The sequence below is a fragment of the Bos taurus genome, chromosome 11, assembly GCF_002263795.3.
Source record: "Bos taurus isolate L1 Dominette 01449 registration number 42190680 breed Hereford chromosome 11, ARS-UCD2.0, whole genome shotgun sequence".
In the NCBI taxonomy this organism is placed as follows: Eukaryota; Metazoa; Chordata; class Mammalia; order Artiodactyla; family Bovidae; genus Bos; species Bos taurus.
Window position 1 is genome coordinate 102,599,888 of NC_037338.1, and position 26,423 is coordinate 102,626,310.

Below are 26,423 nucleotides of genomic sequence, written 5' to 3' on the forward strand. Positions count from 1 at the left end.
CACCCAGTGAAGCCATAGCATGTTTCCATCATCCCAGAACCGACCCCACCACCATGCCCCTTGTGGCAAGTCCCTTTCCCCGCCTCCAGCAGGACCCCTGCCCTGACCAAGCTCCCCAGCACTGGTGTGGACCTGCTCTGATTCCTTCTGGCCTCTCCACAGATGCTTATTCATGGCCAGCCTGCTTCTTCTCTCTCTCCGGGCTCCAAATTGCCTCTAAGTGCCCCCAACCTCCATCCCCAGGCCTCCAGTACACTGGGGGGACCTTTCCAGCATCACATGTGAGAAATGAAGTATTTCCTGCTGTATCAGTAAACAAGGATGTCACAGCCATCAGCGATTGCAGCTCCAATACAAGCCCCTGAGCCCCAAGGGCACTCAGAAAGGAGAAGCGTACCTGCCACTGCCCACCACCAGACCACAGCCACTCCCTACGGTGAGCCTCAAGGAAGCTCAGGATGTGAAAAACGCAGGGTGCTAGCCCCAGAGAGCTGAGATGCATATGAAAGGAATGCCTTCAGCGAGCCCAGACTCTTGCATCTTCCCATACATAGAAAAGCACGAAATTCCTTAACTTGAGATATTTCCTTTAGTTAACAATAACCATTTGATGTTCAGACTACCTGCCCTTTAAAAACTTGTATATGACCTGGCTCCTCCCCTCGCCTCTTAGGAGCAGTTCTCTCAGGGTTACCTGAGATGCTGTCTCCCGGACATGAAGTCCTAAAAGTTCCCACCAAATAAAACATAACGCTCAGCTTTTCAGTTGTGACTGTTTTTTTGAGTCACCACAATGAGTCACTTTCGAGCGTGCTTCTCAAGATTCATTATGAACGGGTCTGAGGGCCCCAGGTTTCCCTGGTTGACTGGGCTCTCAGGGGACCCATGTTCAGCCTCATCTTCTGCTTCATGGGTCCCCTAATTCATCCCTCTCCTGACTGCACCCTCTGTTCTTGGGAGGCGGGGAGGAACTGCCATTGCTGCCCCTTTCCAGAGCCAGGATTCACTCTGACATGCCAGCTTCAACACCTGAGCGCCCGAGTCAGAGGGAGAGAGGAATAAAGAGGTCCATGGTGGGGCCTCAGAGTCTGAACCCCTTCTCTAGGACTCAGGCCACCCCTGTGTCATCACTGGGCTCCCCAAGGGAAAGCTCATTTCTGCCACAGACCTCCCTCCTGGCGTTGAGGAGGTCAGTGTCTCAGGAAGATGGTCTTTAAAGGCTTCTGGGGCCATTCAGCATTTTTATGAAGTGCAGACTGTCCCAGCCTGGATGCACAGTGAACAATCCAGCCACAGTCCCTGCCACGTGGGGCTCAGAGCTTAATCAGAAAGGCAGACACTGAATCCATCCGTTGATCACTGAAAAAAAAAAAAAAAAATTCCCAAGTGCAAAGAGCAGCTAGGAAGGCAAAGTTGGCAATGCTAAGGGAGGTCTTGGGGAGGGACCTGGGGGTAGGGGTGGGGCATCTCATTGAGACCAACACCTGAAGGATGGGACGGAGTGACCAGGGGAAGGTGGGGAGGCTCCTGGGGGAATATGGGTACAGAGATGGCAGCCCGAGGCCAGGGCCTTGGAAGACTGTGCCCAACACCAAAGGGCAAAGAGAAGCCAGGTCAGGTGCTGAGGGAGACAGCATCAGACTCACGTGGTTGGAAAGGCCTCAGTTCCTATGTGGAGGGGAGGGTCTGGGGTCCTGGCCAGAGTGTAGCCAGGCCTCCGGATTTGGCCTCTGTCTGCAGTCAGCTAGCCGGCAGCCCCGTGAGCCTGTTTGGAAGTGGGTTTGCATTCTCTTGGCTGAAGACAGTGTAGCCTGAGGGGTGTGGGTATGGGTGTGGGTGTGGGTGGGGGTCCGGGCTAGGCTGCCGAGTGTGCTGTGTGACCCTGGGCCAGCCATTTGACCTCTCTGGGCTTCAGCCTCCCCACTCCCACCTTTCCCATCTCATTTAGTGAGGATAAATAATTGAGATCTTCTCAGTGAACCCCTTCCAGCTCCTCAAAAGAGAGCTGCAGTTTGGCTGGCTGTAATTGTGACCACAGGGGCTCTTGGCCTGTGGCAAAAATCATTCATTCTGGGGTGGAAAAAACGTCTTTTTATTGTAAAGAACTACGTTTATTTTAAAACAAAAAAGACAACCCTGAACACGTTTTAATGTAGCAGCAAAAGAAAAAAAACAAACAAACAAACAAATAGTTGCAGAAGAAAGTAAGAAAAATGGCTCCTAAAGGTGCATCTGTCCTGGACTCCCCCAGTGATACAGTGGATAGGAGTCTGTCTGGCAATGCAGGAGACACGGGTTTGATCCCTGGTCTGGGAAGATTCCACATGCCTTGGAGCAACTAAGCCCGTGCGCCCCAGCGACTGAGCCCAGGTGATGCAACTGCTGAAGCCCGTGCTTCTCAACAAGAGAGGCCAAAGCAATCAGAAGCTCTTGCCCCTCAATAAAGAGCAGCCCCCACTCCCACATCTAGAGAGAGCCCACGTGCAGCAACAACGACCCAGAGCAACCAAAAATAAATCAACTGATTTTTTTAAATGCAAAAAAAAAAAAAAAAGATGCATCCTGCGACGGCCAAGTACACAGGAAAACGCTGAAACTTGGCTTCAAACAGTGGGGCCCAGAAGGCCTGACCACCCTCATCTGATTATGATGAAAGAGGCAAAAAGCAAACTGCCTGGCTAGTTCCGGTGTGATGTTGACAGAGCTGTGCGTGGAGGGGAGGGGGAGAGGGGAGAGGGGAGGAGCTTGCATCCTGACCCCGATTCTGACCCAGATTCATCACCCTGTCACTGACCGTGGCCCTGGCCGAGTCCCATGACCTCTCAGATGTGGGTTTCTTGTTTTGCTTTACTTGTTGCATAAGAATCACAAGGTGGTTCAGATGGTAAAGCATCTACCTACGACGTGGGGGACCTGGCTTCCACCCCTGAGTTGGGAAGATCCCCTGGAGAAGGAAATGGCAACCCACTCCAGTACTCTTGCCTGGAAAATCCCATGGACAGAGGAGCCTGGTGGGCTACAGTCCATGGGGTTGCAAAGAGCCGGACACGACTGAGCGACTTCACTTTCACTTTTCAAGAGTCACATAAAACCAGTAAGTAGACGGGAGGGGAGGAGCCCCTTGCCCCGCCCACCATGTCTGCCCCCTCCCCAAGCACCGTCCTCTGCGGCCTTCCTTCCGGTCCTCCACCATCCTTCACACCTGCGTCGATGTACTTACACAAGTATGGCCCTTTCTCCCCAGCTTCTTCCTTTATTCTTGACCTACATCTTGGAGATCTTCCTGAGTCATTACTCGTATGGCCACTTCATTCTTGCTAGCAGCTTCATTATATTTCCTGATAAATGTGCACAAGTGGGAGGGGCAAGGGTCTTCAGAACGTGAGCGTCCTTGACTTTTTCACAGCTACTCTGAGGGTCAGCTGCTTTCCCAGCCCCTTTTCTGAGTGAAGTCTCAGGCCATCCGTGGCTTTTCTGCTCACTTGCAATCACAAAAGGCCAGCTCAGTGCACTGGTTAATACGTCTGGCCTAGTGTAATCCTTACATCACAACTTCCAGCTGCACAGGGAGGACAGTCTCTTTCCTCCCCGCCTTGGAGGCTCAGCGGGAAGGGGCAGGGGGTGAGCTGCCCTCTGGGACCCCTCCTTGGCTCCCCACTCCTCTTCTCCAGCGTGGGTGGAGGGCGTTACAGGAGGGCCTTCTGGTATTAGTACACTGCCCGATTTGTTCTAGTAATATTTCACTTAGTATTCGTTCTCTTTTTTTTTTTTAGTTTTCAAGCATAACTTTATTTCATTTCTTTAGGCTCCTTTTTTTTTAAGTTGGAGTGTAGCTGCTTTACAGTGTTGTGTTAGTTTCTAGCTGATAGCAAAATGGATCAGCTATACGTGTACATATATCCTGGCTTTCCTGGTGGTTCAGTGGTAAAGAATCCACTGGCAATGCAGGAGCTGCAGGAGATGCAGGTTTGATCCCTGAGTCGGGAAGATCCCCTGGAGGATGGCTTGGCAACCCACTCCAGTGATCTTGCCTGGAGAATCCTGTGGACAGAGGAGCTGGTGTACTACAGTCCATAGGGTTGCAAAGAGTCAGACATGACTGATGTGACATAGCACATATACATATATCCCCTCTTTCTTGGGTTTCCTTTCCATTTAGGTCACCACAGAGCTAAACAGGTTCCCTGTGCTATACAGTAGGCTGTCTATTTTATACCTAGCAGTGTATATATGTCAATCCCAGAACCCTAAATTCATCACACCCTCGAGTAGTCTTTCATTTGCCCTTCTAAGTGATACTGACCAAGACATTTTCCTTCTCTTGATTTGGGATCATAGCATGATGTGGGAAGTTTTTTATAAAAACTTCTGGAAAGCCCTGGAATACTGTTCTCAGCAAGGCTAGGAGGTCACACATGTGAACATACCTTGGTCTGGGACCCGTGGCTCTACTAACATTTTATATATGCACTTCAGTCAAATTTGATCTTTTATATTTTCCTAGATAAATCACCTATTTTGTTTTGGTTTCACATTATTGGCATGATGTTATACCTAATACTCTCTTATAATTAAAAGAAACATTTTACCTTCACACAAGGGCAGCTCCATGTTTCATGGGACCAGGAACTTATTCATATCTGGGGGTTCTTTTTAAGAAAAATAAGTTCAAAATCCTGAATACAAATTTAGGCATAAAACTGAATACTTAATTAGAACGAGAAAAAGAATCAGAACAAATTAAAATTTTAAATAAGCTGACAAATATCATAAGCCACAAAATCCAGAAAAATAACACATTTTTAAAAAATTAATTTCCTGCCACACCCTGTATTCATTTTTCCCCTACATTTTTTGGCTCCAAACTCTTTGATCATCTCTTTGTATGACAGTAATATTGTAATGTTTTTTCTATAAAGTTGGAAAGCTAGTTCATGCATGCTCGATTGCATTTTGAGAAAATATTTTACTTGGAAATAATTATAAAGCCACAGGAACTTGTAAAAATAGTACAGAGAGATCCTGTTTACTCTTCACCCTGTTATCCCCTATGATAAAATCCTATGTAACTATAGTGCAATATCAAAGCTAAAAACCTGGGACTTCCCTGATGGCCCAATGGTGAAGAATCCGCCTTTCGAGGCTGAGGACACAGGTTCGATTCCTGGTCTGGGAACTAAGGGCCCACGTGCCGCAAGACAACTAAGCCGTGTGCCACAACCACTGCACCCACGCAGCCCTGAGCCCGTGTGCCACAACTGGAGAGTCCGTGCCCCACAAGAGCTCCTGCACGATGCAGTGAAGAGTCTAAGACCCGACACAGCCAAATTAATTACATCTGAAAAAAAAAAAAGCCTTAAAAACTGACGCTGATACAATATACAGATTTCATTCAGATTCCACCAGTTTTACTTGCAGTTTGTGTCTGCGTATCTGGCGTCCATGCATTGTATCACATGTGTAGATTTGTGCTACAAATCGAGATACAGAACTGTTCTATCACCTCCAAGATACCCCTTCACGCACCTGTGTAATGATCCCTCTCCCCACCATTCCCTGATCCCTGGGACACTCCAGGAGAGGTGTGTACATGAAATCATACCGTATGTGACCTTGTGCAACTGGCCTCGACATCATCCAAGCTGTTGCTGTATCAATCGTCCTTTCCTTTTTTACTGTTGAATGATATTCCACGGTATGGATGGACCACAGTCTATTCACCCACTGAAGGGTGTTTGGGTTGTTCCCAGTTCGGGGATATTACAAGTATTCCAGCAATGAACATGGGTGTATAGATGTCTGTGTAGACACCTCAGTTTCCATTTTTCAGGAATAAATGCCCAGGAGTACAACTGCTGGGCTCCTACGGTAAGTGTAGTTTTAGTTTTTCAAGAAACTAGCAAACCATTTCCCAGAGCGACTGTGCCACGTTATCCTCTCTCCAACAGTGTGGGAGAGGTTTGGTTTCTCTGTGTCCTTGCCAGCACTGAGCATTGTCACTGTGGTTAGTTGCTCAGTTACGTCTGACGCTTTGCAACCCCGGGCACCGTAGCCCACCGGGCTGCTCTGTCCATGGGATTTCCCGGGTGAGAATACTGGAGTGGGTCGCCATTCCTTTCTCCAGGGAATCTTCCTGACCCAGGGATCAAACCCAGGTCTCCTGCACTGCAGGCATATTCTTTACCCTCTGAGCCACCAGGGAAGCCCCTCTGTCACTACACGCTCCTTATTTTACTTGCACTGATAGGTGTGCGGCAACATGTGATCACGCTCTCAGCTTACATTTCTCCAATGGCGAAGGGTGTTACTATTTTTTCCTGTACTTATTTGCCATCCATATACCCTCTGTCTCTTCGTGTTTTGTCCTTTTTCTAATACAGTCATTTGTTTGTTTTCATTTTGTTTTATTGTTGAATTTTGAGAGTTTTATATACAGTCGAGATAGGAGTCCTTTGTCAGATACACGGTTTGCAAATATTTTCTCCTACTGATGGTTTACCTTGTCATACTCTCAAGAGGCTCTTTCAACGAGCAAAAGTTCTTAATTTAGAGGAAGTTCAATTTGTCTTTTTTTTTTCTTTCCTGGATCATGCTTTTGGTGTCAAGCCTAAGAACGCATCGCCTAGCCTACCCCTAGGTCCCAAAGAGTGTCTCCTATGTTTTCTTCAAAAAGTTTCACAGTTTCACATTTAAGTCTATGCTCCATTTTGAGCTAATTCTTGTATAAAGTACGAGCCTTGGGCCAAGAGGTTTTCTTTGGTTTTGTCCACGGTGCCCAGTTGTCCCATTGCCATTTGTTAGAAAGACTATCCTTCCTTCCCTGGATTATAATTTCCATCAATTTACTCTCAGTTTTATTACAACTCACATATAGCTTGATTTACACTACCCTGACTTATGAAAAGTTTATTTCCTAAAATGTTCACCTAATCTTTCTTTCTCTAATTCCCCTCCTTCCCCCCCCCCTCCTTTTCAACAATGCATAATTATTGAGAGCAAACCGTTCCCGCTGTCATTGGTATCTGATGGTCGAGAGCAGTTACAGACCAGTGGCAAATACACAAGAGGGCTTCTGCAAGGGAGGGCACCAGGCAAGGGCCGTTGGAAGATGGACCAGTCAGGGGCAAGCCCTCTGAGGAGGTGACCCAAAAGTTGAGACCTGTAGGCAAAGGAGCTGCTGAGGGTCTGAGAGGAGTTTGGGGAGGGGAGGCTTTGCCAGATTCCGGCAAGGACTCTAGATTGAGTCTAAGAAATGGGAGACTGCCCAGGGCATTTTAAGCAAGAGATGATGTGATACAATTTACGTCCTGGGTTTTCGCCATGTCCGACAAGCCTCTCCGCCTTGTGATCCGATTGAATGAGCCAGAACAAAAATGGGCAAAACCTGCTGGACCTCCACCAGGCAGTCAGGCCTGGGCTGTTGTAACTTACAAGCTTGTCAGCTCAGGTTTGTTAGCTCCTCTCCCGCTCCGAGCGCCCCGCCCCTGCCTCTTTCCAGCAATAAGAACCACTGGCCAAAACAGGACACAAAGACGGTCAGCGAGGCTGTGGGAGGGCCGTGAGGGTGGGTTTGCGGTGGTGTGGGCAGTGGAGGCTGCTGGAAAGATAGCTTTTCTGTTGTGAAAGGCCTCTTGGGGTAGATCTTACGAGATTACGCATCTCGTGTCATTAGAGAGCACGGCTATAAATTAGGCTGCTCAGAAGCATGGGGTGTGTAATAATTAAGTAATAAAAGTCGCCGCAGGGGTAAAGGAACCAGAAAACAAAGAGCCACTGTTTGTAGACGCGCTGCAGGCTACTCTGGAAAGAGATCTCTGAGCTCAAGTGGCATTTCAAAGCCGAGGAAGCGCCACTCAAAAGGAGTCCCAGGTCAGCCCGGTCCCAGAGAAGTCTGCCCGGAAGGTGGGAGAGCTGGGGGTGGGTGTTTAGGGTCCAGTCCAGCTCTATGTCTGTTTCTGGGGCCACAAAATCCAACGCTTGGAGGGGCCCAGCAGGCAGTGGAGTGCAGTAGGGAAGGGAGAGGACTTGGGCTAAATGACACCTGATACTCAGCTGCAGCCAACTGTTGCCACATAGGAAGGCAGACCTATGTGATAAGAACATATGCATCTTCAGGACAATCTGGGAAAGCTGGTTTTTTTTTTTTTTTTTTTTTTTTTTAATGTAAAATTTCCTAATTTTTAAGGGCCGACAACAATTTCCAAGACTTTAAATACCACTGTGCAGGCCGTATAAAACACAAAGCCAGGGGGTTTCCCTGGAAGTTCAGTGGTTAAAACTCTGCACTTCCAATGCAGGGGGCAGGGGTTCAATCCCCTGTCAGGGAATTAAGATCCCACATGCTGCAGAGCAACGCAGCCCGCCTGCCGCGACTACTGAGCCCACAGGCCACAACTAGAGAATCTGCAAGCTGCCTCAAAAGATCCCCACGTGATGCAATGAAGACCCCACGTGCTGCAACTAAGACCCAGCGCAGCCAAATAAATAAATAAAAAGCAGTCCTGGTCCCATGTCTGTCACTTTCAGTGATGGTAAGGCTGATCGCTTGGGTAAATTTCATGTTTTGCACATTTATCACAATAAGAACAAATTGATCCTGTGGTTCAGCTGCTGCAGCCTAAGCCATCCATTGTAAAGTTCCCTGTCAGCCTTCTACCTAATCATCGCTTATTACCTAAATCCATTATTTCATTAGGAGTCACAAGGTAATGATGCTCTTCCCCTCAATTCTGTCCTTCCTCCTGTGTCTTATTAGCTTTGGTTCTTCTAGAAAGTACTTTCCCTCATCACCTATTAGGTTGCCTTGAGAGAGCCTCACACACAGCCCTGCCCCCACTCTTCTGGGACCTGATCCCCTCATCTGCAGTATGAGCGATAGTAGTAACAGTACCCACTTCACAGTGTTGTGAGGAGTGGGGTATGCAAAATGCAGTACGCAGGGTGTGTGCTTCTTGGCTGGAGACCCCTGTCAATGAGAATCAGAGCAGAGGCTGAAGGCAACAAAGACAGATTTTATTCAGTACTATTGCAAAGAGGAAAGTGACCTCAGGATAGAGCTGGGCTCAGTTCTTTATACAACACAAATGGGAATTTCTACCCAAGGAGCAGAGTGGAAGGCAAGTTACTAAGAGGAGACTTCAAGGGTAGGTAGGGGATTCTCACTAAACTGCCTTAACAGGACTCTTGGTAAAGGCAAGCCAAGGTGATGAGACATCAGGGGTGGGGGGACTGACTTAGCAGGGTTCTCTGCTAAGGCTGACTTCATCCAGCCAAAGATAGGTCCCGAGGACAAGGCCTGATGGAAAGGAGGGGTCTGAGGAGTCTGTCTTAAATCTGGTAGAGGATAGAGTCTGTCACCATATAAGGCCCAGCACTTGACTGGTGGGCAGTAAACATTTGTTGAATGATTTACAGAAGGCACCCATTTCTTCCATGGCTGCAGAAAGCCAGAAAGAGGCTCTCATAGCCTTGGGGAGGGCACTCTTCCCCGCAGCCCTGATGGTCAGGCAGGCAGCCTCCGGGGAAGGGGGAGTCTCTGGCCCTTCCCAGACCTCAAACCCATCTGACTGCTTCCCCACAGGCCTTCCACCCCCTTCTTTGATCTGCTGCAGCATCGGTACCAGCAGCTGTGGGTGCAGGAACAGAAGGACACCCAGAAAGCCATTAAACTGGAGAAAAAGCATAAGGTAAACACCATGCTCACCGTAGGGTGGACGCCTGATGGGGTGGGAGGGGAGCAAAGGGGAAGGCCTGGGGAGGGCAAGGCTTTGAGGCTGCCCCACTGTGCATGTTTGTTGCTGGTGGGCGAGGCGAGGTGTTGACTGGGCCATCGCGTTGCTCATTGCTGTGCTGAAAGGGTCTTGGTGATGATCAGGTTCAACTTTGGCTTAAGCCCCTAGAGAGGAAGACTCTGATTTCTGCCTAAGGCCCCTCTGGGCTGTCCTCAGCGGTGGGGAGAGTCAGAAGTCAGAGACAACCACTCACAGCAGAGCACATTATTTAAAATAATGTATTTTGAATTAATTAATTCTATTTTTGGCTTCATGAGTCTCCATCGCGGCACGTGGGCGTTCTGCAGTTGCCGTGAGCGGGGGCTTCTCTTTGTTGGGGTGTACAGGCTTCTCATTGTGGGGACTTCTCTTGTTGCTGAGCACAGATTCCAGGCACACGGGCTTCAGTAGTTGCGCCACACAGCCTCAGTAGCTGTGGCATGCGGGCTTAGATGCTCCTTGGCACATAGAATCTTCCCGAATCTACATTCAATACAGGATCGAACCCGTATCCCCTACACTGGCAGGCGGATTTTTACCCAGTGTGCCACCGGGGAAGTCTCTGTAATAATATTTTAAAAGCAGTCCATGACTAGTTTATTCGTCAATAGCTCAAGAAAGAGCTCACTATGGTAACGACCAGTTTTTTCCAAGGAAGCATTACCGTTACATGCTGCTACTTCATATCGATAGCTCCAGGCCAGAGTCGTGTTTTTAATTAGCAGCTGTTTCACAACAACTCAGAGGGCCACAGGTCCATGGAATCTGGAGCCTCCGAGGACACGTCTCCTGAATCTAGAGACAGTCTTATGGCCAGTGCCCCTCCTTTTTCAACAGAGAACCCTGTTCAGTTCAGTTCAGTTCAGTCACTCAGTCATGTCTGACTCTCTGTGACCCCCATGGACTGCAGCACGCCAGGCTTCCCTGTCCATCACCAACTCCCAGAGCTTGCTCAAACTCATGTCCATCGCATTGGTGATGCCATCCAACCATCTCATCCTCTTCCGTCCCCTTCTCCTCTCGCCTTCAATCTTTCCCAGCATCAGGGTCTTTTCCAGTGAGTCAGCTCTTCACATCGGGTGGCCAAAGTATTGGACTGTAGTCAACCGCTATCAGTGGCTCCACCCCAGGTACTGGTCGGGGACTGGTGCCAGCCCAGGAGGTTGTGGCTTTGAGTGGATCGCCGCTTTGGTTGTTGCTGTTCAGTCTCTCAGTCGTGTCTGACTCTTTGCAAACCCATAGACCATAGTACACCAGGTTTCCTTGTCCTTTACTGTCTCCCGGAGTTTGCTCAAACTCATGTCCATTGAGTCAGTGATGCCATCCAAACTGGGGTCTCAATGACCTTGATGGGCAAAAAAGGGGGTCAGGTTGAATGAGAGCCCAGCACATAGTCAGGGCTTCCCAGGACATAGAAGGGGGCTTCCCTGGTGGCTCAGAGGGTAAAGAATCCACCTGCGATGCAGGAGACCTGAGTTTGATTGCTGTTTCGGGAGGATCCCCTGGAGAAGGAAATGGCCACCCACTCCAATATTCTTGCCTGGAGAATTCCAGGGACAGAGGAGCCTGGCGGGCTATAGTCCATGGGGTCACAGAGTCAGACACGACTGAGTGACTAACACTTTCACAGGACATAGTAAGCACTTAAAAAGCACTTGTCAAACCAACCACAGAGTTCTTCTGTTCCAAGATTCTCTGTGGCTGTGATGCTTTCTATCAAAGGGCTACAAATACCCAGACCCTCAAAACACTGAGGAGCTGACATGTAGTCTGTTAGGGTTGATGAGATGCTTGATTTACAAGGTCAGATCGCTCCCATCTTAGGAGAAACTTGTCTCTTAGCAGCTCAGGATGTCCTGGGTCTTGGACGGTGATGACCCCAAATGAAATTCCTGGAAACTGGCTTCCATTTAGTGAGCAATCATCTAGGACCAGACACTCTGCTCAAAGCTAACTCAGCAAATCCTATAAGAACCTGTTTGCTAGGCATCTGTACCCCATTTCCTGCAGTGGAAACTGAGGTTGAGAAAGGTGCCAAGATTCACTTTCATCCTCCTAATTCTGAGGCCCGGGTCATTAAGCCCTGGTGAGGCAGCCTCTCAGCTTTGATTTGAGATGAAGTTTCAAAGCTGCTGTTCTAGGAAGCAGAGGGGAGAGTTGATCCAAAGGGCTCAGAAGTTATCCACAGACACATTAAATAAAATTAATATAATTGATTAACAAAATAAGTCAATAAAAGGGGTTCCCTGCCAGTCCAGTGGTTAGGGCTCCATGCTCCCAATGCAGGGGACCCTGGTTTGATCCCTAGTCAGGGAACTAAGATCCCACATGCTGCATGGCTCGGCCAAAAAATAAATCAATAAAATAAAGAGATGCTATCTTATAAAAAAAAGTAAAATAAAAGGGGTTCGATAGGGTGGTGGCGTCTTTGGTTACACTGAGGTCAGCTTTTATTTGTTGGCTGCACCGTCTGACCTGTGTCGCTCTCTCATGCCCCTCTCTGCAGTGGCCCATGCTCTTTGGGTCACTTGGGTACCAGCGCATCGTCCAGCTCATCCACTCCAGGTGTGGAGCTCCAACTCTCTAGCTCTAGGTATAAACAAGAGCCCCCTATTTACCTGCTAACTCCCCTAGGAGGTTTTGAGTTCTGACAAGGTCACAGCTGTGAGCTAAGGTCTGACTGTGCATGGAGTTCCCCAGGGGCACACATTGAATCGGAGTCCCCCTCTGATCCTGCAACTGGGGGCCGGGGACCTTGGGTGAGTCTGCTGGGGTGACCGTGACAACGTATGATAGACTGGGTGGCTTAAACCACAGAAATCCTGGAGGCTGGAAGTCCAAGGTGGGGGTGGCAGCGCCAGTTGCCCTGGAGGCCTCTCTCCTCGGCCTGAAGACGGCTGCCTTCTCACCCCATCCTCACAGACACCCCTGGTGTCTCTTCCGCTTTGTGTAAGGACGTCTGTCCTATTGGATTACAGCCCCATCCTCTGACGTCACTGAGCCTTAATCACCTCCTTAAAGGCCCAGCTCCAAATAACGGTCCCAACTTAGGGCTAGGGCTTCACCATATGGATTTGGAGGGGACACAGTTCAGTCCACAGCAGACCCCGTGAGCTACGGGTCCCTAACCATAGGCTCGCAGCATCTGTTCGTGGGTACGGGGCGTGCAGCTAAGGAGGAGCTGGACCGCCTCTGCGGCTCGAAATCCCACCCACAGAGACCTCAAGGGCTCTCCACTGAGCCCTCTAATTCCTCCTCTCATAGGAGTCCTCCTTGCTTTTCCACGAGCAGACAATGCTGAGGACCTGCTTCCCAGAAATGGCAACAGCCCCGTCAAATCATTCATTCGTTCAGGTCTGGTGGCATTCCTGGTAACCACCAGGGCTGTCTTAGCTAAGGAGGACACATCCCTGCCCTTGAGGCAGCTGCCTTCCAGAACCCAGAGAGTTCTAGGGTCGAACCAGAAACCAAAACAGCACGCTCTCAGCAGCCCTATGGTCCCCTCCCCAAGTCCACCTGGTCCCAGGCAAGGCCAGGGGTACAGATGCCGTGAAATCAGACTGGGAGAAGGGCCAGAACCAGGGGGAAAATGCCCCACAGGGCTGCCCCAGCAGGAATTCCAGTCCCTTCATTGTGGCTCCGGCCTCTGCAGGAGCCGGTCACCACCGGGCCTCGGCCTTTCTCTGACCTGCAGGTGATCCTCGGGAAGCTCTACGAGACCCGGAGCAGTCAGCTGAGGAAGTACAAGCCGCCCATGGGGCTCGACACCCTCTGGCACATGCCTCACTTCCAGAAGGTAAGTCCCACCTCCAACTGCCCCTGCCCGCACCCAGCGGATGCCCCCGCTTCCTGTTCCTTACGTGTCCTCTAGATGTGGGCTTCCATGGGCTTCTACCCCTCGACTGGTACGACAATGACAACAACAGCAGCAATGCTAGGAAGAGCTAACCTGTTGGAGCCCTTCCTAAGTGCCGCCAGGGACAGCCTGGCCCCGGGGAGGCAGCCGCACAAAGCCACATTCCTGGCCAGACCAGGCCCAGCCGCTTGTTTGAGTTAAACTGCAATTTAGACAATGAAGGGGCCCGTGCCTTCCTGAGCCTAATGCAACTGAACAGGCCGCCAGCGAGGCCTGCCTGCCGCCCTTGATGCGGCGCCCATGTCCTGCCCAAGTGGCCGCCATCAGCATATGTCAGTGGCCATTCGCCCCACTGCCCGTCACGCCGGGCTGTCGCCGCACACACGGGCAGGGCCGGGCACAGTGCAGGGGAGCGGGGTGTGCCGGGTGCCGCTGGCCTGTTGCCGCTCCCCAGCCAGCCTGGGCAGCGCCCATCGCCTCCCCCAGGTTCCTTCCTTTTCGCTCTCATCCCTCCTGCCCCGTCTCCACACTCGGGCGTTTGGCCCGCAGCCTCCTTTCTAGCCCCTCTTTCTGTCGCCTTTCCTCATTCACTCTTCTTTTTCTGATTTTCCTGACATTCGATGTCTGTGGTGGGGCGGGAGGACAGACATCCTGGGGACCCTGCCCAGGGAGGGATGGGACCCACAGCTCCCTGGGCACGAGATAACCTGCTGGCAGTCTGCTCTACAATGCCAATCCCCAGCCCCTCTCAGCCCCTCATCTCTGATTTAAAATCTACCTATAGTTCCTAGGGGTTTCCCTGGTGGCTCAGATGGTAAAGCCGCCGCCTGCAAATGCAGGAGACCTGGATTCAATCTCTGGGTCAGGAAGATCCCAGGAGAAGGGAATGGTTACCCACTCTGGTATTCTTGTCTGGAGAATTCCACAGACCGAGGAGCCTGGCGGGCTACAGTCCAGGGGGCTGCAAAGATTCAGACATGACTGATTGACTAAGCACACACGTAGCTCCCAAGGCAATGGACAAAGGGCTCAGGTGGTCTCCCCTGACCCTGATGGAGCAAGGAAAGGGTCCCTTTCCCTGTCCAACACACCCCACCCAAGTAACACAGATTCCCCTGTGTCAGGAGCCCTGTCTCACCCGCAGGTACCCCCACAGCCTGGCCCAGAGTAGGAGCAGAAATCCAGAAATAAATGAGTTTCTATTTCTTCTTCTTGTTCAATCGCTCGGTTGTATCCGATTCTCTACTACCCCATGGACTGCAACACGCCAGGCTTCCCTGACCATCACCAACTCCCGGAGTTTGATCAAACTCATATCCATTGGGTCAATGATTCCATCCAACCATCTCATCCTCTGTTGCCCCCTTCTCCTACCTTCAATCCTTCCCAGCATCAGGGTCTTTTCCAATGAGTCTAAGAGAGGGGGTTTGACTCAACTGAGCACAGGTCTCTTCTGATCTTAAGACTGTTGTTATAAAAACCCGTTAGGAGCAGGGCCACCCACCTGTGATGCCATCCCGGTGTTCATGCTGAGTCATTTACATATATTATTTCACATAGCATCCTTACCTGAGTTCTGTGGAGGACTGGCAGGGATGGTGTTCATTTTCAAGTGGCTGGACCTGGAACCCAGGTCCCTCTAACCGCCAGGCCCGAGGTCAAAGGCACCACCCACTGTGCCATTGAAATAACAAGAAGTAGAATAAAATGCAAGCGCCTGAGCTTACCGGATGTTTTCTCTTCTTCACCGGGGAGGCTCATGGGCCATGGAAGTTCAGCCACAGGAATCTTAGCAGGGCTGGTCCTTGGGCACCAGCCAGGACAGCCCCACAGAGGAGCCAAGAGCCCCAGGGTGCTGCCGCCACTGCCGAGACACTCAGCCCCCTCCCTACTGGGAAATACCACTGGTGAAAAGTACTTCCTGAGCTCCTACTGTGTCCCAAGTGCCAGACATGCATTATCTCATAGATGAAAATGTCCATTCTACAGATGAGGAGACTGAGGCTCAGAGAGGGGAAGGAACTTGCCCTGAGAGAAAGGGGTTCCTACCTGGTCCAGGGCCTCTTCTCTGGTGGCTGGGCAGTGATGCCTCCTGAGGACACTGTCCTTCACTTTCCAGTCCCACCCTGGCAGGTCCCCTCTTTGATACCAGTGGGCTCTTTTCTGCCCCTTTGAGGCACTTAGCTGCACTGCAGTTCATTCATTAACTGGGCCACTCGTTGTTCAATGTCCATCTTCCCCAGTAAAGTGTGAGCCCACAAGGGCATGTCTGTTGTGTCCCCACAGTGTCTCAGGAGTGCAGCATGGGGCCTGACACCCAGCAGTGATTAACATTTTCAACGTTAGCCGCTCAGTTGTGTCTGACTCTTTTGTGACCTCATGGACTGTAGTCCACCAAGCTCCTCTGTCCATGGGATTTCCCAGGCAAGAACACTGGACTGGGTTGCCACTTCCTCCTCCAGGGGATCTTCCCCACCCAGAAGTTGAACCTGGGTCTCCTACATCTCCTGCATTGGCAGGTGGATTCTTTACCATTGGAGCCACCAAGAAAGCCCTGACACCCAACAGGTGACCAGTAAGTGTTTGTGGGAAGAATGAATGAAGGATTGGATGAACGAATGAATGGCCAGTAATGCCCAGGAGGACAGAAGAATTGAATAGCCTTTCACAGACCCTGTGAGACCCCCTTCCCAACTTAAATGTCCCAGTGCCCACCAGCCCGGCAGCCACAGGCGGGGTCTGGACCCACAAGGGCCAGTCGTGGCTAGAGCCGCTCCTCCCTTGGGGCAGGGAGGGGGCTCTGGATGTTGTCGGGGCCCCAGGAGAGTCTTTGTGCCTCGTGTCTGTGCTGATCCGCCTGCCCCCTTCCCCACCCGGCCCCATTATGAAAGGAAAATGCGCTTCCAAAAAAGTGGAATCTGTCACGGTGATGGATAACCTAAATGGACTCTCCCCGCTCGCGAACAGATGTCGACGCTGAACTCTGTCAGAAATAATTAAACACCTTTCACACGGAAAAGCAGCAGGCAGGGCGCGGGCGCTCCCGGGCCGGGTCAGTGCGGAGCGAGCTGGCTTTCTACCCACCCGTCCCCACCGGGTGCCACTCGGGGCCCCTCCCGTCTGAGCCCAGAGGGACCATGGAGGGAGCAGAGCAGAAGCACCCCTCGGTGGGGCTCCCTTTCCGGACACACGGTTTCCAGCGCTACCTCCTGGGCTGTGCAGCCAGCAGTTGCCACGCGACGGCCAGTGCCCAGAGGGAGGGTCGGCCGACAGCTGGCGAGTGGCCTCTCTGCCAGGATGCTCACAACGAGCCGCCAGCCAGCCCCCGGGCCTGGACCAGTGACTGGCCCTCCCCGGGCCTCAGTTTCCCCACCTGAAAATGGGGTGGTGGGGCACTGGTTCTTAAGGGTCTCTTCCAACCCCAGCTTCCAGGACCAAGCAGCCACATGGCGGGAAGCACAGGGCTCGTGGAGGCTGCAGACCCCAAACTGGGGTGAACTGGGACAGGCCCTCATTCTCAGGAAGGGACATGAATTCATCGCCTCGTCCCTGAGTGGGGGGACTGCTGGGCTTGGAGCCTGCACCTTCTGTTCCTGCTGGCCGGGCTGTCTCTGCCCTCCACGAGGTGCACTGGGGGCCAGCAGAGTAGGAGACAGGGGCAGTGCGGTATGTTTGTGTGTGCGCGACTCCAGGGTCGGCCAGACCTGCGCCGGCTGGTGACCCCACCATGCCCGACCTGGCACGTGGCTTGACCTGTCCAAGGTCCCGTTTCCTCTTCTGTAAAATGGGCCTGTGCCTGTCGGCAGAGCTGCTGGGAGGGTTTGATGGGAACATGTGCACAGTGCTTAGCAGAGCACCCGACCCTTATCAAGCCGCCAATAAATGGCAGCTGCCACGAGGATGGTCCTGGTGATCACTCATTCACTTGTTCATTCATTCATTCATTTACAAACCTCATCCCTGAGCGCCTTTGTGTCAGACCCTGTTCTCAGAGCTGACAATATGCCTCCACAGGGCTGCTGGCGACAGGCAAAGAGTAAAGTGGACAGACGGCTGGTGGAGACAGGGAACTGTGCAGGTGGACGGCTAGATGGGGAAATCTGGAGAAGTTCCAGCCCTGGGCGTCCAATTCTCTCAGCCTGAAATGCTGGGGGGATGTCAACCTGAGTTGGCAGCCCCAAGTCTGGGGGTGGGGATGACCCCCCGTAACAAAAGCTCCAACCCCATGCACGCTCCAGTCGGCCCAGCCTGTTCTCCGGCCTTTTGTGGAAGCCTCCCTGGGCGTCCCTGGGCGGGGCGGGGGTCTGGCTCCCCAGGACAGCCCTCCCTGGGGCCCGTTGGGAGGCAGAATTATTAACAAGTGCCCCTCTGCTCTCAAAAGTGACCCAATCTGAACCATATATTCTCTGGTCTCCTGGTATTAAATCAAGAAAAACAGACAGTTTTATCCCCTTTTACGAAAAGACTACCAATGATAAAGCACCAGAGACAAAGGCGTGGGGTGCCCCCTATGTTTACGGCTGTCCCGACAGCGGTGGTGAGAGGCTGGAGACGTGCCAGGCCCAGCAATGGCTATATGTTGGGACACGTTACGCGGATATTACAATGTACAGTGTCACGATATTACGCAGCCACTGAAAACACCTTAACACGTTTTATTTATGTTTGGCTGTGCTGGGTCTTGGCCGTCGTGCAGGCTTTCTCTAGTTGCGGCGACCAGGGTGAGGGCGACTCTCTAGTTGCCGGGAGTGGGCTTCTCGCTCTGTCGTCTCCTTTCGTTTCCAAACACGGGCTCTAGAGCGCTCGTGGGCTCAGTAGTCGCGGTGCCTGGGCTCGGCTGCCCTGTGACGTGTGGGGTCCTCCCGGGTCAAGGATCAGACCCCGTGTGCCCTGCATTGGCAGGTGGATTCTTATCACTGGACCACCAGGGAAGTCCACCACTGAAAATACTGACTTTAGCCTGTACTTATTGGCATTTTAATCATATTTCCCCGGTTTAGTATTGCTTGGCCTACATATTATTGGGGAAAGAACCTGTCTTATGTGACCCTGTCTGAATGGAGGCACCCATCTGTCACGTGGGGTCGGTGCTCCAGAACAGATGTCCAGGAGGGGGGCCCCAAGTGGCAGCAGTGGTAATTCCTGGGGTGAGTTAGAGGCTGTTTGATTTTCTCAGACTCTCTTTCCTGCAGTTTCCATTTTTATAGTGAGTACATGTAACTTTTACAAAGCCAGTTAGTTTTTTTTTGATGTTTTTTTAGGGACTTCCCTGGTGGGCTAGTGGTTAAGACTCCTCGCTTCCAATGCAGGGGGCACGGGTTTGATCTCTGGTCAAGGAACTAAGATCCCACAGGCCACATGGCAAGGCCAAACAAATGAAAATAAACAAAATAGCAATGGGAATAATAAAATAATTTTTAAAATGCTTTTAAAGGGTGGGGACTCTACATCCTTCCCTGGGGTGCCTGTCCCTGTGCTCAAGCCCCTTTCGGCCCTGTTCCTCCTCATGGCTCTCGGAGCGCTCCCAGAGTTGCCGGCGAAGCCCGGTCTCCCCTAAGCAGTTTCCATCAGGCCTGAAGGTCAGAGGCCGGCACTCTCCCCCAGCCAAGAAGGCGGCTGACTTGTGGAATCTGGACCTCTATGGCTAAGTCTGTGTTATAATTGCCAAGATCCACTCTAGAGGGGGATTTGCCCAAGCACCTCGGGGTCTCTGCTTCAACCTGAACCCTCCGCCTCTCCCCCACCAAGCCCTCTACAGCCCCGATACCCCACTGACATTACATAGTCATTCAGTCACTAAAGTATGAACAAATTGACTATATTTTCATTTGGCTTTTGGTTTCAGCCCCACTGCTTTAGAATAATGGCCCAAGCTATTAAGCTAACAGTTTGATTTACAAGCTCCTATGCTCTGAACGCTGGGATCAGACTCCTCTCTTTGTGGAAGACTAACCCTGCCTCGGGTCTCCTGGGCCCCTGACTCCCTAATAGAACAGGAGACAGCGAGGAAGGAAAAAAAAAAAATCAGCAGTCAGCCAAGCAGTGACACCCAGAGATGCAGCTGATTAGTGGAAGCTGCTGAATCTAAGAAAAGGATTTTCTTTCCCACCTTTAAGCTCTCTTACAAATCATAGCAGGCTGGAAGGTTAACTCTCTGTTAAAGCCCCAGAGCGGCCTCTCAGCCCGTCCACCCCACAGCCGCCCTCTTTGCAGACAGCCTGCACGGTTCAAATAAAGATGGACCATTCTCCGAACGGGCATCTCCAGCCCCAAAGTCACTCCTCCAGAAAGAGCAGACTCCAGGTGGACTGGCCCTCCCCGAGGCCCCACACCAGGGATGTATTTTAAGAACACTGCCTCGCTGTCGCGTTGGAAGAAGAATCATCTCAGGGTGCCGTGTAGGGCACTGAGAGCAGTGATGGAATATGTCACACACGGGGAGATGGGGCAAGAGGAAGAATGATTCAGAGGCCCTGATGCTCTTGACAAGTCTTCCCTAAATACATATTCCACCCCCCAGCCCCCGCCCCGCTCCATCACAAATCAGATCAGCATGCGGGAAGGCTGACTCGCCAAAGGAATAAAGGCAGGGGCTTAATTGGTTTTACATAATCCGGCACCTCAGAGAGGCAGAATTTTTAGGCACCTGCTCACGAGGTGACACTGCTGCTCAAATCATGGTGAGCCGAAGCTCTGAGAATGCGGACAAGAGGGAAAGAGGAGGCTGGGTGAGGTGGGGGCGGGCTAGAGGAGACAGAGGCAACATTTCTGGCGCTGCTGGAGAAATTTTGAAGTCTGGGCGCACCCGGGTCGTGGAAGGAGGTGGCAGGCGTTGTAGGGGAGGCAGGAGCTGGCACGCGCACCAGAAACAGCCCTGCAACCTGGGGATTCCAACCCCCCCCAGCCCAGCTGTCCCTGTAATCTTTCCAGCACCCAGGAATTTGCAATTTAATCCAGGAGGCACTTCCGCCCTCCCCCACTGGGTGGCCAAAATATTGGGTTGGCTGAAAAGTTCCTTCAGGTTTTTCTGTAAGATGGTTGCCATTTCGTGTTGAAAATCAGCTGGAAAATAGACTAAGACCAGCCTGTTTTGACGTCAGGTATATATGTCTAATCTCTGGAGATGGCTAGAATCTCATGTTGAGTTTTGGGAGTTGATAAGACTTTCCAGGTCCCCGGTTTCTTCTTCCAGCTCATCACCAAGAGAATCCATCCTCCGTGATCTAAAGAGAATCTCCCCGGGTTTGAGAAGGCGTTCAGGTTAACATCTGCCGCCTCTGGAAGGACTCCTTCCCCATCTCCCACGAATCCCTCGATTCTGCACATCCCCACTTGTCAGTTTCTGTCACTTGGCACCAGGGCTGTGGGCGTGATGGGGGTCCTAGCCGCCTGGCATGTGGCCAGCAGGAGGGTCTCGCAGATAAACAACATCAAATCACCTACTCAGATAATTCGGGGTTCATTCAAACTGAGGTTTGTCAACAGGGCAGGCAGGATGAATGCAGAGGCTGGTATCCTCGTATCCACGAGCCGCAAGCAAAAAACACAGCCTCCCTGGTTACCCTGGGAGATGCCAAGTTCATGGACATCAGAGAACACAATGCATCGGGGAGGAAGTGACACAATGGTGATGTTTTCTCTGGCCTCTTCCTTTCCTCTGCTCAAAGGGATCCTGGGAGATGATGCCTCCACGGTGCAGACAACGTGGATAGTTTGACCAAAGTCCACTGGCTGGAGGCATGGCGGGAAGGACATCCAAGAAGATGGGGCTCCTGGAGGACAGCGGAAAGCCTCACCAACAGCTCGCACATTTCAAGAGCTGCCGAGGGGCTCCCCTGTGTGCTCTGAAGGACGGTCTTGTGTTGTGTCAATGCTCACAGCAACCCTACGTGACAGGGATAAGTCATGCCATCTCAGAGATGAGGAAACCAAAGCTTGGAGGCTTCAGTGGCCACTGTTAAAAAGTGGCAGGTGGTGGCTGAGCCCTCTGGCCCGCTACCTCCAGGCCTCAAGCCCTGGAAGGGCTGATAAATACTAAGGACCTGCAACTGAGGTCAGGGACCAGTGAGGGCCAAACGCAGGACCTGGGAATGAAAGCAAAGGGTAGTCAGGAACTCAGGTATTTATAGGTGTCCAGAGGGTCGTGGCTGGCCCTGCTCTGGCTGATTGAAGCCCTCACAATAAACAAAACTTCCCACTGCCCTGATAGACTTTAGACCTTGACAAAGCCCCTGAACATTTTTTAAATTGCAGCTTGGCCCCAAGGCTAAAGAGGAAAGAGCCCATTGATCGGGGGTTCAAGCTTGTTGTATCAAATGATGCAAGGCAGAGATGGAGCCCGGCAGCAGGGCTGAACCCAGGGGGCGTGGAAACTACGCTGGTGCTCCAGAACCCAGCCTACCTCTGCCTCTGCATCTGTAAAGTGGGGATCACAGCAGAATCAGATGCAACTGTGCATGGACAGCACCTGGCAGGGGCCTGGCTGGGGCAAGGTCACGGAGCAATCGCGTCTCTGAGTCGGACAGGGCTTTGCCATCTGCTCTTCTAGAAGAACAGTTCTCAAACTTGGCTGTGCCTGGAGTCCTCTGAGAGGTTTAAAATGCAGATTCCAGGTCCACCCCCCGCCCAGGGCCCCCAGTCCAGTGGGTCTGGGGTAGCTGCCAAGCCTGCATTTTCAGTAAGTAGCTCCCCAGCTCCCTGGGTCCGTGTCATCTCCTCCTACACAGATGTGTTCAAAGCACATATTTACCAAGTCAGGCAGCGCCCTTTCATATATTTGACATAAAGCAGGCCAGGGGTTCAAAAGGAACGTCCCATTGGAGGCAGGCTGTTGTTTATTAAATAGCCGTAAGGTTTATGAATGTCGGTCTTTTTTTTTTTTTTTTTTTGGTGATGTTGCACAGTATGCAGGATCTTAGTTCCCTGACCAGAGATCAAACCTGTGCCCCCTGCAGTGGAAGCATGAGTCCTAACCACCAGACCTCCAGGGAAGTCACTGGATGTCTGTCTTAATCTGCTCAGAACACTACTACAGAAATACCGTAGGCTGGGTGGCTTAAGCAATGGATATTTATTTCTGGCGGCTGGAAGTTGGAAATCAAGGTGCCAGCATGGACAGGATCTGATGAGCCTCTCTTCCTGGCTTATGGACAGCCACCTTCTCACTGTGATCCAAGCACTCCAGCATCTCTTCCTAAAAGGGTGCTAATCCCATCATGGGGGGCCCATCCTCATGACCTCATCTAAACTTAACCACCTCCCAATGCCATCACCCTGTGGGGCAGGGCTTCACACACACATTTTAGAGGGACCCACTTCAGTCCACAGCAGCTTCCTTTTCAAGTTCACTCAAAGCTCTGCCCGCTTGTACCTCCTTCCACCTCCAGGTCATGTCTCTCCCTTTGGAACCCCGCGGAGCCATCTGCTTCCCCTTCTAAGTAACAGCCCTGCAAATACCTGGAGTAAGATACTGCTTTGTCACTGATGTCCTGGTTCTGAATTGTTCCTCCAGGCAGAGTTCCAAATGTCGGAAGGTGAGACCCTGTGTGGCAGGGACCATGGGTCACCTGAATGCCATGATGTCTGCCACACAGCTTACTTTCTCTCCTTCTCTCCACTATCACAGAGGATTTGTCAACTGGAACTGCCTTTCTACATATTTTTGAACAAAACTGCAGGTACAAATATTGAAGAAAATAAAATCCCCTTCTCCTTATAGGTTTAGCTGAAGGAGATGGAGAGGATCTTTAAGGATGTTTGAATCTCAGAGGCATTTCTAAGGACTCTGTTGCCTTATCTCAGGCTCCTAACCCAACCATCCATCAGTGCAACAATCCATCCATCAGTCCAACCATCCATCTATCCATCCATCAGTCCAACCATCCATTCATCCATCCATCTGCCCATCCATCCATCCATCCATCCATTTATCCATCCATCCCTCTGTCCATCCAATAATCCAGCCAGGATTTGTTGAACGTCCACAGGGCACCCCTAGCAGTCAAGTAAGGTCCCCTGTCCATTGACATTTCCCAGGAACAGCGTCTGGAATATGGCATCAACGTCCTTGCTGTCCAGTTGACGACCCTTAACTCTAATATTCCTGTTTGTGACTTGACAGGATCAGTCCTCTCAACCACAGAGTCTGTTCCTCCTTAAAATATACTGGAAGAATCTTCCTGCTTATTATTCTAAAAAGAGAAAAGGGGAAAGACAACACCAAGCCTGTACCCTACCCCAGTGAGCCACGGACACCGCACATCTGAGTATGTCCCCAGCTTCCCTGGCAGCAACACAGGAGTTGTTCAACAGCCAATATGAATAAGCGATAAGGCGCTGACGGGCACTGCGTGGACAGCTCAGCAAAGGACTTAATTTGCAACCAAGCACAAAATCAAAGAGTCTGTCAACCGAGGAACCGTGTGCCTGGATAACCACCTTGCCGCTACCTGGGAAAGCACTGTCAGGTAAATTTCCAGAGAAAGTAATTAAGGAATCCCCATTGCCTAAACTCGGCAGCAAAATCGGAAGCTCTGGAATTCGATGCTCGCCAGGGATCTGGTGTCTCCTCCCAGCTTGATCCTTCATCACAATGAACAGTAGAAGTTTATGAAGAAGTGGGCTGGTGCGACTCCCCCCTCGCCCTCGGGAAGATGCTCTCTAGCACCGCGTGGTCTGCTCGTGTTGTCTTGGCAGAGAAGCAGTAGGCAGCAAATGAGACCCCTGCTTGCGGGGCCGGGGTAGGAGGGGTGAGATTAATACACAAATATATAGCCCTCTCTGAGATCTGGCAGGCGCCAATTAATATTTATCAAGTAACCACAGCACGCACAGTACCGAGTATCCACATGGAAAACACAGTCCAGGGCGTCGGGGAGTCTACCCTCTGACTCAGAAAGCTACGAGCGGATAGATGCTCCGTGTGCTTGGAGGCCCCCGTTGCTGATGGGAGGACCCATTGGGAGTTTAGGTCAGTATCTGCAGCTAGCGGCCTCCTCTTTCTGAGACGATGAGCAGTTCTCAACCAGGCATCCTCACCGCCGCGGCCTCCATGGGGTGAGCACCCGGGTCTCTGGGGCCTGCCCTGTTCACAAAGGTTCTCCGTCAGCACATCGCCTCCTCCCCTAACTCCCTCCTTCATTTGAGTTTAAAACAAAAGAAGTCTATTAGAGTAAAGGAAGTTTCGCTGCCCACTGCAGATTAGAACCCCGCCGTGACCATCCACATCCTGACAGGTCTAAGTGGGGTGGGCGGGTGAACCTGTCCAGCTGGGATAGCCCTCCACCCCGGCAGGCTGACCCCCCTCCAGCCAGACGCCTCTGGGCCACCTTCCAGAAGAAGAGCACCAAGCAGACGCCCATCATCTGAGCTCTGAAAAGGCAAGGGGAGATCCCCCCCACTTCCTGGCAGCTCTGCTTGTCACGGTGCATGCTGATCAACCCCATTGAAAACAGCCCTCGCCGCCACCGTGAAGCTCTTTCCGTCTCCCATTCAGTCCTTTCTCAGACAGTTTTTGAAAGGCGAAGAAAAGTCTGGAAAACGCTCGCCTCCAGCCCCCCCCGCTCCACCCCCAGCCCCATCACCGAGGGAGAGGGGCAGCAGCTTGGGGGGAGCCGGGCTACCGAGCAGCCTCACCTGGCCCCACGGTGCACCGCCTCCAATTAAATCAAAATGGTTTGTTTTTAATGGTCTTTTACACTGACAAGTGGGCGATCATTCTGGGCCCACGAGCTGTCAGGGAACCGAGGCAAATCCTCCGCTGATAATGCCCAATGCTTCCAATTAGGAGCCGGGGCCGCTCCCGGCGTCCTAACGATTCCCCAGCCGCCCCCCAGGCCCCCTTGGCGCGGGCTGTTTCTTCTTCCTCCTCCGCCGCAAATTACTGACACAAAACGGAAAGGCCCCGCGTCTTCTCCGCCACGCCAGGCCCGGGCCCTGTTGGGCTTAATGAGCCGATGGAAGTTTCGTGGCTCCGGCGCTAAATTCTTTTCTTGTTTGACAGCTGCTCGGCTAAGGCGAGTGTTGACCTTATAAAAGATTTAGTGTTTCTCATTATTTTCTGTCAAGCTTCACAAGTGATGGCTCTGCGGTTATCATTTGCATCCTGGGGTGTGCGTGCATGTGCGTGCGTGTGTGTGTGTGTGTGTGTGTAGGGGGCTCCGGTGGAGACGGGGAAAAGGGGCTTTCTCTGCCCGAGTTGCATTTGGTCTCCACACACCAGCTCCCGGCCTGACACCCTTCTCCTGGGGACTTTCAAAGAGAAGGTAGGAAGCAGAGCCAACGTGACCGGACGGTCCGGTGGCTTCCAGGCCTCCCACATGGAGCTTCTGCAGAGGCACCCCGAGGCAGGCGGACTCCCAGAGCCCGTGGGAGCTGGCCCAGCCCGTGGTGGACGTGCCGGACAAAAGGACCGGCTGGGGCGGATGTGGGGCTGAGCACAGTTCAGAACCACACTCAAGCTTTATCACCGGGAACTTACGCTACTTACAGGCTCCATGGAAAGCCACGACCAGCACGATTCTGGCCTCTGCATCCGAAATGAAGGTTTAATGGTTTTGAAAAGCAGAAGCAATTTCTCTAAGTGGCATGCATCACTGTCCCCTGTGGGATGTCCCCTGTGGGATGACTATGGAGCATGTGTTAGTCCTTATTTGTCTCCTGCGCCTACGCCCAAGGCGGGTCGGGGGGCCCATTTTATAAATAACAAGACTCTGGGGAGTCCATGCTGGCTCTTTCACCAGCCTCCTGCTGGTCCCTCCGTCTCCTCTCTTTCGTTCTCTGTGTTCTCCCCTCCTGCT

The 26,423-nt window shown here is 51.8% G+C and overlaps 1 protein-coding gene and 1 non-coding gene across 2 annotated transcripts in view; both read left to right on the forward strand.

The window, feature by feature from the left end:
* CFAP77 (cilia and flagella associated protein 77) overlaps window positions 1-26,423 on the forward strand; it is a 153,888-nt gene that overhangs the window by 114,898 nt on the left and 12,567 nt on the right. Inside the window, exons 4-5 of the mRNA XM_002691610.6 lie at window positions 9,581-9,686; window positions 13,465-13,566. Coding sequence (XP_002691656.3) covers window positions 9,581-9,686; window positions 13,465-13,566 — 208 coding nt within the window. The remainder of the gene's footprint in view (window positions 1-9,580; window positions 9,687-13,464; window positions 13,567-26,423) is intronic.
* On the forward strand, window positions 8,255-8,327 carry TRNAG-UCC (transfer RNA glycine (anticodon UCC)). The gene has a single exon. It is a non-coding gene; the product is annotated as a tRNA-Gly (tRNA).